Genomic DNA, 14,828 nt, shown 5'->3' on the forward strand with positions numbered 1-14,828 from the left:
AACGGGAAGAGCTCCGACTCCTCCAGCCAGGAGGAGATCCGCTTCAGGCACTAGTGAGGAGGACCGCTCCTGCAGCTCTGTGCCCCTCTCCTTTCTCTCCGGCGCCTGACCAGATTCCACAGTGCATCTCAACTTTTTCCTTTTATTTTTCCAGTTTTTTCTTATTCACAGCCATGAAGGCTTGAAAAAATGGAAGTTTTGGATTAAATTTTGGATCCCAGTTCACCTCCTGTGCTGTAATAAAGATGACAGGTCGCTTTGCTGTCACTTTTCTTTGGAATTTCATGGGCTGCGTACCATTTCTTATGCTGTTTTACGAGTAGGATATAAAGGAAGCGACAGAAAGGTGTGACGAGAGGTTTGGCGGACAACTGTGGATCTCTGCGAGTAACTCCTACCGTCCAAAGGGGATCGAGGGGGGCATCGGCCGGACCCCCCCCCCCACCCCCTTCCCCCACCCCCTCTTGATTGATTAGTTATTAGTCATCCCTTTGGCTAAATGGGACCCACTGAAAAGGCACCGTGGAACACATACATGAATGAAATATTCCAGTGTCCCTTGAATGTCTCCAGAGTAGTTTTGCTTAAGAGAGGGGGTCGTGGCTTAGCAATATAAAGAGGGGAAAACAGCATAGCTTTATGGGTTTATTTAGACAGTTTATACGGTCTGACATTCTGCCGCTGTAAAAAATTAAGACGGAGAAACTCAAGAGGATCCCAAAGAGAAGAGCATTCTGGACATAAATGTTTTAGTTTAGTTATTTTTTTAACTTGTTTATTTTTTCCCCTTTGCCTTTCTTTCCCTCCTCACATTGTAAATATTTTTTCCCTTTCTTCTCCCGAAAAATGAAACTTTGGACATCACCCTGGGTGTCTTGCCTGGTGATTCTCATCCTGTGTTTTGGATCAGAGTGCGGGACAGTCCGTAGTAAAGGGATATCCAAGAGGGAGCTGGTGCGCATCAGGGAGGCGAGAGCCACCGTCCCAGGGGCTTGTGCCACACGCCTGCCCCGGGGCAAGCGCTCTTTACCCGGCTTGGAGCGACGGGTGCTCCGCCACCGCCGGCGCTCCTCTCAGGCGGAGGAAAACTCTCCACACCGGGGGAAAGCTGTCTATTTCACCGGCAGGGGGGATCAGCTCCGGCTCAAGCCCGGTGTGGAGATTCCCAGAGGCAATTTCACTCTGGAGATGTGGATCAAGCCGGAGGGAGGTCAACGATCGCCCACGGTGATTGCAGGTAGGATACATGTCCATACTCCCTAACATCTATACACGAATATATATTTATATTTATAGTATTAGTCAACTAACTGTAAAATAAAAGCAGAGCCGTTTGCTGATTGAATTCCCGCACTATCAACGCTCTATCAACGAGTTTCTGTGAGTTGAAAATGAGTTCATTTATCAGACTAGACAATGATGTAATGCTCTGAAAAGTACAGCGGATAATCCAGGTAGTGCAACTGGGTCACTGGAGAACTGGATCTCATTTAAATTAGTCACTTTCCATAAAAATAATCGCTGGTGATTGGTTTATTTATTTATTTTATTATTATTATTTTTATTTTGGACAAAGTCAAATATTGTTTCCTCTTTAGAGGAATTTCATCACAAAAGCTCCCACAATGGAATAAAAGCTGCAGCATCCTCAGACCGGCAGCTGTTGTCACTGTGCGTAAAATGTAATTTCTCTTGGCCGACTCGGCTATTTTAAAGCTATGATGTAATGGTCAAACTTTGTGAGCGAGCACGTCACGTCAAGGCACAAAGCGGGACAAATGTGTCGTGTGTGGAGGCGCTCAAGGCTCGCAGCTTCAGCCGAGTGCCCCCCCACGTCCACATCCACATCCTCCTCCACCTACCACCCCATCACCAAATCGACACCTCTGGATTGGCTACCGGAGTTACGAGACAGGACCGATATAGATCTAGGGTTTTCCTTATATGAAATATGCTTGTACAGGATGCGCGCGCCGCTGGTGCACCTCGCCCCCTCTCTCCTTTGCCATTTAATTCAAAGCCCCCAAAACGCTGACAACGTGACGGTTTCTAATTAATTAGGGCTAGAGATATGATGCAGATGTGTGCACGGATTTGGCAGGTTTTGGGGTGTATCTTGTAGTGGATGTGCGCGCTGCGCCACGCCCCCTTTTCCCGCCGTGCGTAAAGACGCACAAGAGACACTAAAACGGCATAATAATCTGTTCTGACCAACAGCGCTTTCATTTGTGCACTACAGTATTTGATCATCCGTTACCTTTTTTCACCGATAGGGAGCGTGTGTGTGTGTATGTGTGTGTGACACACACACACACACACACACACACACACACACACACACACACACACACACACACACACACACACACACACACACACACACACACACGCACGCACACACACACACACACATACTGCACCTCTGAAGTGAGGAGAGCTTAACTGAACTCGCCCGCCTTTTGAAAGTCAGTCTGCAGCAAACAAACCAGAACATTTACTCTCTTTACTTATTTTCTATCCGACACACTCTTTCTCTCTCCATCTGCTCTGATAAATAGCCTCTTGTGTGTGTGTGTGTGTGTGTGTGTGTGTGTGTGTGTGTGTGTGTGTGTGTGTGTGTGTGTGTGTGTGTGTGTGTGTGTTAGTAGGTGCGCGCGCCACCACACAGAACATTTTTAGGAGGTATTATCCAGTTGGCAGGGGTTCACCCTGGGCGGGGGGAGGGTGTTGTGACCCGAGTGACTCTTTAGTTTTTACAGGATGGAAATGATCTGCACTTTCTGCCACAACAGGGCATTTCCGTGTTGCTCCCACACACACACACACACACACACACACACACACACACACACACACACACACACACACACACACACACACACACACACACACACACACACACACACACACACAAAACCAATACACACTTCTTTTGCACAGGCTCCTCCCAAACAGATTACTAATCTTTAAAATGTAACAAATAAGATGTCCATACAGTTCCAGTAGATCCTAATGTTTTAAATTTAATTCAAGCCACACAATCCTCAGTGCCTCTAAAAATGCTGCATCCTCTTGTTTTGATCCATGCTTTAATTTTTAAAACTGAATTGCTTTTATGTTGACCCTTTCTGACTCACTGACCACGAAGCATGACAAGGCAAAAATCTAGACTTTCTTTTTCAAAGTTTTTGTATCTAATTTACCTTTGAAAGTTACACCTGCAGTACTTTGGCTGAGGGAAGTTAAGTTTATTTTACTTCATTATTTTACTCTTCTCTTCAGAACCCTTGGGCTCAGAAATGTTGATTTCCTGCTTAACAAAGGTTTTCCCAAATGTCCGCAGCGTTTTGACTTTTTAAATGCGCAGTCCCTGGAGTTCAGATTTTATCATTTCATCAAAAGCAAAGCCCAAATCATGGTACTACCACCACCATTCTTAACACATGATACCAGCATTTGTGCTTCTTTTACATGACATACCCATTGTTATTGATTTAGAAAAACTTTATTAACCTTGTCAGGTTCAAAATAAGTTTTGATAAAAGGTTGAACAACTAAGTCCTTCAGGGGTACTTCTGAGTTAAAAATGCTCATGAAATACGTCTGTGGAGTAACCAGGTAGGTAGGTTTTAACATTGCAAATCTGCAACGCCTGCCTCCAGAGGGTTCAACAATTCGGTTTGTATTCTTCAGCCTTTTTTACATGCTCTTTGAAAAACCTCCAATAAACCTACAAGCTACCAGCAAACAAACAAGCAAACAAACAAAGCAGTGAAAAACATCTTTACCATCATATTTTCAACTTTTTTTATTTTGCACTTCAACTATTGTTTTGGGGCCAAAATATTCTTTCATGTGTAATTTTGCAAAAGGAATCTGTCTCCATTTTTGCTGAATCCAGATTTCATTTGGCTCAGTAGTTTGTCATTATCCAAGTCTCGTATTCTTAATGTGTTGTAAATTTTCTAAAGGATACAGATCTTATCTGTAAGCAGACCAGTTGAGGACATTTCCTCTGTGTCTATAGAGCCACACAGCTGAGTTTTGCAGCATGAGGATTGTTCTTTAATAAAATAACGGCAGACCTCCCTGGAAACCTTACAGCTTTACAAAGTCTGTTGCCTGACTATCAGTGACACAGCAGCTCCATCGGAAAAGATTACTTTAGCACCTTTAAAGATATATGTAAAACAATCATGTTCATCTTCACTCATAGCAGACCATGTCCACTGCTTCCCATTCTTAGGGAATTTAGTGAAATTCCTGCAGAGAGCTAGTGTGTAGATCCCTCCTTGTCTGATAAGAGGGTCAGGTTACATTTCTTGTTGCTTAGAATGCAGAGTGACAGGGGTTTTCCTGGACACTCCAGAGCCAACACCACTATATCGATCAGGGTGGTATGACAGTTTTTCATGCAGTGACACTGGTGTCCTCAAAGGTCATCCTTATTCAAAACCCATTTGTGGTTCTGGTTATTGTATTGCAGAATTTTCCAAGATTTATTTGAATGTTCTTCTTTACAAAATAGAAGAGGATAAATGTTTTTTTATTTTCCCTGAGTAGGGACAGTTTGGTGTAACAGCAGCAGAGCAGATTCACTGTATCAAGTAAAATTCACAACAAGAACAAAGAAGAATAAAGAATAAAAGGTTGTACAGTGAAAAACATATGCAAATAATTTCTTAAAAGACTGAAATGAATGTACTAATGTGTGAATTCCCGTAGCATATTATTCACTGGGAGTGGGAACATGAATGGACAAAATGTGCTAATGAGATATGAATTACTGATCAAGTTTTGTACACAACAACGAATTGGAGACATAAAAACTACTTAAGGGAATTGAAGTTGGAGCAATACCTTCTCAGTGGCCTAGGTATCAGTTTTAAAATCTCAGTTGGGTCGTATCAAAGACTTTAAAAATGGGACCCAATACTTCCTTTCTTGACACTCCGCTTTAAAGGGGTTGGATTGGGGGGTTGAACCACCAAATAGCTCCCGAGCACAGCCACATCTGCAGCTCACCACGCCCCAAAGGATGGATCTAATGCGGAGATGTAATTTCACCAATGTTTGATGACTGATGGGACTTTAACTTTTAATAAGGTATTGATGTGTCCCCTAATGGTTGTCTGCAGTGTGATTTTTTAAGATAACACCTTCTTTGCATTTACATAAAATTTTACATTTAAAGGTGTGGTTCACTGAAAACCAAATTTTTAAATTATTATTTCAGATTTTAACCGGTCACTCTGAGTTTTTCATGCAGGGTGAACATGAAAATAGTCTCCTGCACCGATCTCCTGCATTAGCTTCTGATAGAAAATAGACGGTGAAACTCTGGGATTTGAAAAGCCTGACAGATCTACATCACACTGTCACTTAACATTCATGGACTCACCCATCTTGACTTGCAATGGGTAAGGCTGTTGTTGGTTTAGCGTCCGGCAATCAGCAGAGGAATTCTCGGCTAGTTTAAGCTAACCGTTAGCATTAGCAACACAGCAGAAGCTCCTCCAGGCTTGTGTTATTTGTGGAGATAAAACATCTGCATTGCACATCAGTGGTAGAATTGTGTTGCTGTCATCCAGTTGGAGGCAAGATGTCCAAATATCAGGAAATAAGACTCTTAAACCTGCCGTCTGAAGCTCAGCTGTGATGTGGGTAACTTTTAGGAATAAGAAATGGTGCACCGGTATACCCCCCCCCCCCCCCCCCCCCCCCGAACAACTTACAAGGCATTCATTCCTACTAGAGATCAGTGCAAATGTATTGATCAAACAAGTGATCCCAAACCTTGAAGCCCTTCCACACCTGTTGCCTCATTGCTGAGAATGGGTGGAATAAAAACTTAAATGTAACTCACCTGATGATGACAAACTTGCCTTTTTAAAATACATTTTAAACACAACTGATTTCTAGTTCAAGAGCATGTGAACCAAAATGAAGAGTGAACATAAACACTTTTACTCACGCACACACACAAAAACAATCACATGATAAGTGTGATAAGTTCTGTTTCCAAACGTGGGGTCATGCGGGGTCATCCCGCATGAAACAAAGGGAAAAATAAATCACAAAAGAAATACAGGCAGTGTTCCGTGACTCGCTGGACACAGTTACACGCAGATGTTGGCAGATAGTTGTTGCGATAGTAGATAATTCTAGGTGTTTTCAGCAGGTGTGACGTTACAAACAAAAACACACTCTGACAAGGCCGTAACTGGTTTTTCCCACCACTTAAAAAAAAATTGTTGTGTCTTTTTTTTTTAAAGGAAATTGCCACACTTAGACCAAGAGACTGAAGTTCAAGGTCATGAATTATAAATGTTGAAGAGGGTATGTAGATTTATATTTAGTAGAACACAGGAAGAACTTTACATTGTGTTCCTGTTTTAGACACTCATGGTTGGAGGAAGGTTGCTGAATTCCTCAAACACTGATTAATGTTCTTTGATCTCATATTTAGGGTTTCAGCAGTGACAGTCTTCTTTTTAACCCACTGGTATTTGAAAATTAGTCAAATTGCGCAGTTAGCAGTTCAAATGAATTATGAATGAACTTTTACAGCAACTCATGGAGGGATAATTTTAGTGAATTTTTCACAGTTAATATTTTATTTATTTTTATTAAGTTCATGCTCAAAATATCGCTGGGATTTTCCATTCTGCAAAGAAAAAAATTGCTTTTGGTCACTTCAGTCTGGCTATTAAAAGTGCCTTTCTTGACCTGTTAGAGTCAAAACATTTGAGAAGTAAATGGAGTTTTCATTGTCCTTTTCCTTTCTGCTTTATGTCAAGTACTTGTGACATTTTTCTTTGTATGTGTGTATGTGAGTGTGCACGTGTTTGCTCTTTTTTTTCTTGGGTGTGTTTTTATAAAAGAAGAAAAATGACAAGGTTACTCTTCAACCTGACAGGAACTGTGCTTGTGCACCTTTAAATCCATCTGCATGTGTCTCTGGGTGAGCAAAAGTGTGTTCTTCAATCTATCTACACATGTGGCAGTGTTTATTTGTTCGTGAGGCTAGATATTTATGCTTGTCTGCATCAGTATGCACATATATGTGTGTGTAGGTGTGTTTGTGCGAGCCCCAGCGGTCTCAACATTGGGTCTGGAAAAGTGTAGCATGTTAGATTAATTGAGCATGGCAGAATTATGACAGCTGTTTACACTAGAAGCCCTATGAGCATTTTAGCACATCTCTTAGCTCTGAGTGCGCTAGGTGACATATGGAGGGCTTTTTCCTTCCAGTGGATCGGAAAGACTGAAAACATCAGCCACCTGAAGACTGACCTTGACGGTGAACCCAGTCCTCACTCGTTGTACATTAGTGTATTAAAACACCCGGCTAATGAATGCAACATGCATCTAATTAGAAACAGGTCAAAGTTAGCAAGACGCCTTTGCACCATTAGCCAGCCACTTACTGCAGGCTGAGGGAAGCCTAATTGATGGGGAACAAAGGCATCCGAGTGGATACGCGCTGGAGACAAAGCTGCGATCATCTCTATGATAATCAGCTTCACATTATTATGAAGGCACCACAGACAAGTGTGAAGGGTAATTGCCGAAATCTGAAGCAATGATCCCAACAGCAACTGTTAAGGGCCCTTCATACCCATTGGAACTGGGCGTGTAGGTCATAGATTGAGTGTCACCGAGTGAATAGGTATAATTGCCTGAAAGCTCATGAAGTGCTTCAAGAGCAGAGTCCAGCTCCATCACCTGTGAACACACAATTTCCTCATGCTGAAATGAACCTTTTAAGGCATTTCAACATGCACTGAACAAACAAACAGTTAGCATTCAGAGATCCCCTAAGAAGTGAAAACACATTACCATCCCGAAGCTGACACAGAGTCCAAGGGAAACAGGAAAAAAAGGGTTTGGGTGCCTCTGCAAAAACATGGCTTTAGCAGGAAACTAGCTGTTTCTGGCAACACGGCTGTACTCAGTGTTCGCATAAATATATACAGGTGAGATTTCCATGGGGTCTCCCTTAGAGAAACATACGTTAATTTCCAGGGCAGCATATCCTTAGATGTTAAAAGAATCTTAACCAGACTTTTCATTTTCCACCATAAATACTTTTGTAATAGTCAATAGTAAAGATATGCATGCTTTTAACTGTTGTACTGTACATGAAGCCTTGAAATATAAGCACATACTAATATACCACTTGTTTGTTTTCTCCTCAGGCCTGTACGACAAATGCTTCTATGCCTCCAGTGACCGAGGTTGGCTGCTTGGCATCCAGGCGGTTAGTGAATATGGGAACAGTGACCCTCGATTCTTCTTCTCCCTTAAAACCGATCGTGCTCACAAAGCAACCTCCATCCACTCCAATTTTCGTTATGTGCCCAACCAATGGGTGCATGTGGCAGTCACATATGACGGTGTGTACATGAAACTCTTCATCAATGGGGCCCAAATTGGAGTTAGTCGGGAGCAGTCAGGTGATATCTTCAGTCATTTAACCAAAAAGTGCAAAGTTCTGATGATTGGTGGGAATGCATTGAATCACAATTACAGAGGGGCAGTGGAAAGATTGGGCTTATGGAGGCAAGCCCGAAGCCAGAGGGTTATCATCAGGGATATGCAGGGCCACGAGGACCTCGATGATCTACCTCATTTAGTCATTCGTGAAACGTTTGAGCATCTGGGCCGCAAGTGGTTGACTGTGAAAGATGGCAGTTTTCCTCAGCCTGAGAAAGAAGGAGTGGGACGATATGGGTTTTCAGGCAGTGGAGGAGTTGAAAATCCAGAGGGATCATTAGACACAACCTTGGACATTCCAGCTTGTGGCCAAACGGTATGCGACAATGTGAACGTCATTAAGAACTACAATCAGCAGTGGACTTTCCGCCGGCCAAAGAAAGTGCGATACCGCGTCGTCAACATCTGGGACGATGCAAAGAAGAGGCCAATTGTATCAGATCACCAGATCATTCTGCAGCATCAGCAACTTAATGAGGCCTTCAGTCAAAGTAACATATCCTGGGAGCTTACCATTGAAAACGTGACCAGTTCCTCTTTACGTGACCGCCTGATTCTCGCTAACTGTGATATCAGCAAGATTGGTAATTTAAAGTGTGATCCAGAATGCAACCATCCGCTGACAGGGTACGATGCCGGTGACTGCGTATTTAGGTATCGGAGCCGCTGCCCTGGACACAAGCAAGGGAACGGTATATGTGAACCTGAATGTAACTGGGAAATCTTCAATTATGATCGAGGTGATTGCTGCAATCCCAACGTGACGGACGTGACAAAGACTTGCTTCAGCCGCACCTCTCCATACAAGTAAGATCCTTCTTTTCCATATTTTTCATCTTAAATGTTTTTCTTTTTCAATTTGATAACCATATAACTTCAGTCCAGAAAAGGCTTTGACTAATCATAACATGCTGTGCTTCGTTTGATGAATATTTTTGTTGACGTTACACTGACTACACGCTGTAGCCTCACACAACTTGTCTTCATTATTCTTTCCATACACAAGCCCCTGCCGAAAGTTTTCTTTTCTTGTTTAATGTCTGTCCTTACTGTTTCCTGATCATTTGGACTGAAGCTGTGTGTAACCCAACTTCCAGCCTGTGTGGCCTGGGAAGTCCTCTGGGGCAACTTGTCCAATCTAGCCTTGGCCTGGTTCTATCAGTGTTCCACACTTAAACAAGGCAAAACAAGTTTAACGGTAGCGAGACCACTTTTTTCTCTGATTTTCAAAAGTCAGTCGTTTTCATCATCTTTGTGTGTTTTGTACCCAGTGGTCCTAATTAAACTGGCTTGATTGTAGAAGAGAGCTGGTTTAGTGGTTATGACAAGTTAAACAGCGTGTGGGAGCAATGAGAGGTTGAAGAACCAAACTCTATTAAATAATGATTCACTTTAATATTTTCCTAGATGTCAGGGTTTCACATAAAAAAGGAAAGAGAATGTGATCATTTATGGCCAGTCCAGCACAACACAAACGCTGTTACAAATGGATGCAACTTTTAGTCTTTTTGTGATATCTAATGTGGATTTTAGAAGGAAAATGAATCCTTTTACAGTATATGATAAAAAATACTTTTTTTTTTTTTTGCTTTTTGATGGCAGAATTGTTCTTTTTTTTCTTGGAGGATTAAAACTCAGCATAAAAAAAGTTGAGACTTTTTTGTGGAGAGTGCAGGGGATCTTTGTGAGAAGAAAAGGCAAAAGTTATTACTGTTAGTTGGCATTGTTTACTGCTGTTAGATGAGGAATCAAAGATAAAAGATTGTTTTCCGACAACAGTTGAGATAGAAGCACCTTTTGTTTTGACACCATCCTCTGCTTGGCAATGATATTCAATTAACGACATAAGAAATGAAACCATTTGGGTCCATCCTCTCTTCTAATTCAGTCTTTAGCCAACGCTCAGTCATCAAGTGGTGGTTACCTCCTTTGTTTAGGCATTAGCCATTGACAAAATGCTTGCTATGGAGTATCACCAGTGAGAGAAAAATAGAAGCGGGGGGAAAAGCATGACAGGAGGCTTCCTATGCCTAAAAACAAATATTATCTTCCCAAGTGATGGCTAATTTTTGTATTTTGTATGTCTGGAGAGACTCGCACAGGACTGCATTACAAACAGTTTGACATTCCTCCTTCATTATGAAATTTTGGGCAAACATGTGCTGCGTTTGCAAACTAAAAATAGTTTTGAGGTCCAATGTTGATTTATTCATTTATTTGTATGATTGTCAAAACTTATTGTGTTTTTATGTCATGATGGGGACCAAAATGTTACATCAACGGATAGAGAATTTTTGTAAATGGTTAAAAGTTAGATTAGAAGTCAAAATGTGGTTTAGGTTTTAGAAACGGTTAAAAATAGGTTCAGGGTAGAAGTTAGCAATTCAGTCGTGATGACGGAAGTAGGGTAAGTGTGCTGTGTCAGTGGAGTGTCCTCCATAGTATACAGAAGTACACACACACACACACACACACACACACACACACACACACACACACACACACACACACACACACACACACACACACACACACACACACACACACACACACACACGCACACACACACACACACACATAAAGACAAGGAAAACTGCTGATCTTATACAGGTTTGGAAACCTTCAATCTTAAAGAAAAACACAATTTTTTAATCCCATATTTGTAATTTATCTCTCAGCTACACCCAGGACACTGCAGACACTAGAAAAAAACACTTTTTTATGTCCTTTCATTTCCATTAGGCAAAGAGAGCTGGTACATAAATGCAAATGGGCAATACAAGAAGAAGACACCTCTTTATGAAGGAAGTCTGTTTTGAAGCCATTAATATAAAGCCTGGAAACAGGCATTCTTATTGTTTCCAACTATCCTGGCAAGCAACACATTCTCGCGTCATAAACAAACGCTTGGTCAGCCACCCTCCGCCTCAGACCCCTGACGCCAAAAGTGCCCTTTTTCGTTACTTATGTGCGAAAAGGGGTTTTTCCCTTTTCTGACTGCAGATCCCAATGCAGCGTTACACTGACGCGATGGGATGTCCGCAGCCAGGGCACCAAACAAGCTCATTGTACCTCACCTTAACCGTATCCTCTTGTTATTTAACCTGCCCTTCACCCCTATCCTAAGCTTAACCATCTTGCTAGCGAACACGTTAGTGATGTGTCGGTCGCTCTAAAAGCCGGCTCTATGAAGTGAACGGCGGGAGCCGCCTCGTCATCGGTCAGGTTTGGACCGAGGCAACGCAAGGGGGAGGTTTCAACTACCACGGTGGAGGTTAAAAGTAGAGGGAATTTGTAACCTCCCCCTCGCTAGATGGTATGTTCTAATGTTCCCCTTGGGCGGCAAATACGAAAATTCACAGTCAGAATGCATGGGAAACAAACGCTTAATCACAGTGAGAGTAACGTTTTAGGTAGCAAGAGGGTTAAGGTTAGGATGAGGGAGAGGGGAAGGTTATAAATAGTGAAACATTAAGGTTTAGGTGTAGTTAAATGAGTTGGTTCTGTGCCGCATCAGCGGATTTTCCATCAAGTCAGTTTTACGCTGCATTGGGATCTGCAGTTACAAAAGGGAAAAACCCCTTTTCGCACATAAGTAACGAAAAAGGGCACTTTTGGCATCAGGGGTCTGATGTGGAGAGTGGCTGACCAAGCGTTTGTTTTTGACGCGCTGGGAGTGAGAATGTGTTGTGGCAAGACATCCTATATGTGTGAATACATAGTCTGGCCACAACCATAGAGAGTTCAGCCATGTGGGAGAATCTATGGTCATCTTTCAAACTGTCTGTGCGCTATTGGACAAATAAACAATGTGACGTACTCATCGCTATGGATGTCAGTCAACGGGGCATTCCGCCTTAGACTGTTATACAAATATACTCTTTTACTAAATAAAGGGCTTAAGTACCTCTATCTGCTCTTAATATAGTCCAAAGTTTATGCCAGAGCTGTTTCAAACAAGATGTCGACATCTTTGCTGTTTCGCTTAGTCGTATCATCCCTGCCCATCAAACTGACAGAGCGCTGTGATTGGCATGCCACCAGACTGTTCGGGATTGCTGAGGCTCCAATGGGGTAGGGCTGAATGACCTGCAAAGCAAAATCCTTTTACTTCTGCTATGGTTTGTCTAGATTTCTACGCTAGTTTCCGACAAAAAAAGAAACAGGAAGGTAATCATCCAGATCTTGAAAACAGCCAATTACGTGGTGCTGGTGAGAACTAATTGGTCATGTGACATATTTTCCTCAGTGTCTCTGCTTAGCCAGTACCTCTGATTGTGGCAGGGTCATGAATGGAGCAACTTATGTCTTTGATTCGCTCCTTCTCCCTGCTCTATTCCAGTTAAGTGCACAAAGATTTTTAGGGCCCACAACTTTTGATTTTTTATTTTTTTTTTTACAGTTGGTCATCTAAACCTTAACCCCTGTCTCATAAAACATAATGGAGTGCTTGGGTGTAAATACCAGGACCTTCCATTTCTTTTTAAAGCTTCGTAAAACACCTGCTGTTAAAGTTTCACCTGCATACTCACGTGGGTTGGTAAAAGTGTGAGGAGTTCTGCTCAATGACAGGACTAACAGGAATCTGGTAAGGGGAGTGCTTTACTTAGGCTAATGTTGGAATGCAGGGGAGTTGCTTTTGAACGTGACAGGATAATATGTAGCCAGATCCTGTTGGTGGTCCTTTAAAATATTACCCACCAGGGGATTCGGCTGATAATGCAATGGTAAAACAACTGTAGGTTAAAAGTCACCAAGGGTGGTGACGAAGAGGTTCTCACATTGCTGCCAAAACAGGGAAACTAAGTCTATTAAAAGCATCTGCCTCACTTAAAAAGTGATGACGACATGTGGAGTATGACATTGTTACCTCTGTAAGTCTCTAAATTGTGCTTTTCAAACTCTCAATAACAGTTGTGTAGTTATCGTCCTTAGATGTGAACGAGATCTCCGAGGACTAGGCTGGAAGGTTAAAGAGGAGAGTGCAAGCATGGTAATAAACCCAGAGATGAATGATGGGTTTAGGGGCTATGGTGTTGACTGACTTGATGACAGAGGAGCTGAGGGCCCCCTTCAATTTCAGAAGAGTTCTTGGCTGTGAGACTGTCACTGCAATGCCAGCTCTTCTTAGCTTCCTACATATTTGTATACCAGGCAGATTTATGGGCTAATATGAATGATGTGGATGTGAATAGATAAATATGTAATTCTCCATTTAATATGTTTCAGACTTAATGGTGTCACAACAGATGCCCTGCAGTGCAGCTTAAGTGTAACAGTGCTGACCTTATCCTTTCTCTTATGCATAGTCAGTTTTTTGTCCACCTCCTCTGCCTTTCTTCCATTTAAATGAGGCTTATGACTAGAGGTGGGAATTGATGAGGTTTTGTCAGTATCAATGCCATTATCGATTCGGTTTATCAATCCAACTCCCTTATCAATTCCAAGTAGTTCAATAGGTGACTAAAATGAATTTCACATGGTCTCCTGCATTATAACTGCCCCTTTATTAATGATAAATAATCAATTGTACCTGGTATGGTTTGGAAAGATCTTTCCAAATGTTTTCTTTTATGCTCCTTGTGAAGGTAGCTTTTGCAAAATAGGCAAACTCTCACCACAGGTTGGAATTTAGTCGCTGGAGTGTGCTAGTGTGGAGGTGTGTATATAAGGCAAATGACGCTAACATTATAGGCAATGTTAGCTGATTAGTTAACTGCAGTGTTAACAGGAGAAGGCGTGCAAAGGTCACCGCTGCTGCTGCGTTGAAATTCACTAGTCCGGAGCGGCTCAAATACACGACATTCACTTTAAGCTTGTCCTGTTGTCATCCTATCTTGTGAAATATAACCAAACCTTTGAGAGTTAGTGCTGCTTAAGGTTGGTTTATGCGAGGTCTGCGCGGCGAAGTTGCATCATTTTAACAACCACGCCCCTCCACCGCGCCTCCGCACAGCCCAAAATGTCCGCACTACGCACGTAGGAAGTTTTCTAACCACGCGGACGTGGTTATATATATATATATATATATATATATATATATATATATATATATATATATATATATATATATATATATTTAGGTCCAAGCTGTACTGACCATAAACACCTTCACATCAAAGTAAATGGGTATTGATCTGACAGGGTGGAGAAATCCACACAATTTTTACAGAGATGTCTAAAGAAATCAATAGGAATCAGAAGAAAAAATCCACAAGGAATTATTGTGTCCCCAATACCTCATTGTGCTCTCAGTGTTCTCCTCTCTGGACCAAATGTGTTTAATGAACTAAAGTAATATAGACATATACAGAAGAAATGATGCTTTC

General features: G+C 42.0%; 1 protein-coding gene across 2 annotated transcripts in view; it reads left to right on the forward strand.

The window, feature by feature from the left end:
* Window positions 1-615: 615 nt before the first annotated feature.
* Window positions 616-14,828, forward strand: part of pappaa (pregnancy-associated plasma protein A, pappalysin 1a) — a 159,349-nt gene continuing 145,136 nt past the window's right edge. For both annotated transcript variants that reach the window (XM_015942754.3, XM_015942759.3), the window contains exons 1-2: window positions 616-1,237; window positions 8,202-9,306. In XM_015942754.3, the coding sequence (XP_015798240.3) occupies window positions 847-1,237; window positions 8,202-9,306 (1,496 nt within the window). In that variant the 5' untranslated portion in view covers window positions 616-846. The remainder of the gene's footprint in view (window positions 1,238-8,201; window positions 9,307-14,828) is intronic.

The sequence above is a fragment of the Nothobranchius furzeri genome, chromosome 6 (genome assembly GCF_043380555.1).
Source record: "Nothobranchius furzeri strain GRZ-AD chromosome 6, NfurGRZ-RIMD1, whole genome shotgun sequence".
Taxonomy (NCBI): Eukaryota; Metazoa; Chordata; class Actinopteri; order Cyprinodontiformes; family Nothobranchiidae; genus Nothobranchius; species Nothobranchius furzeri.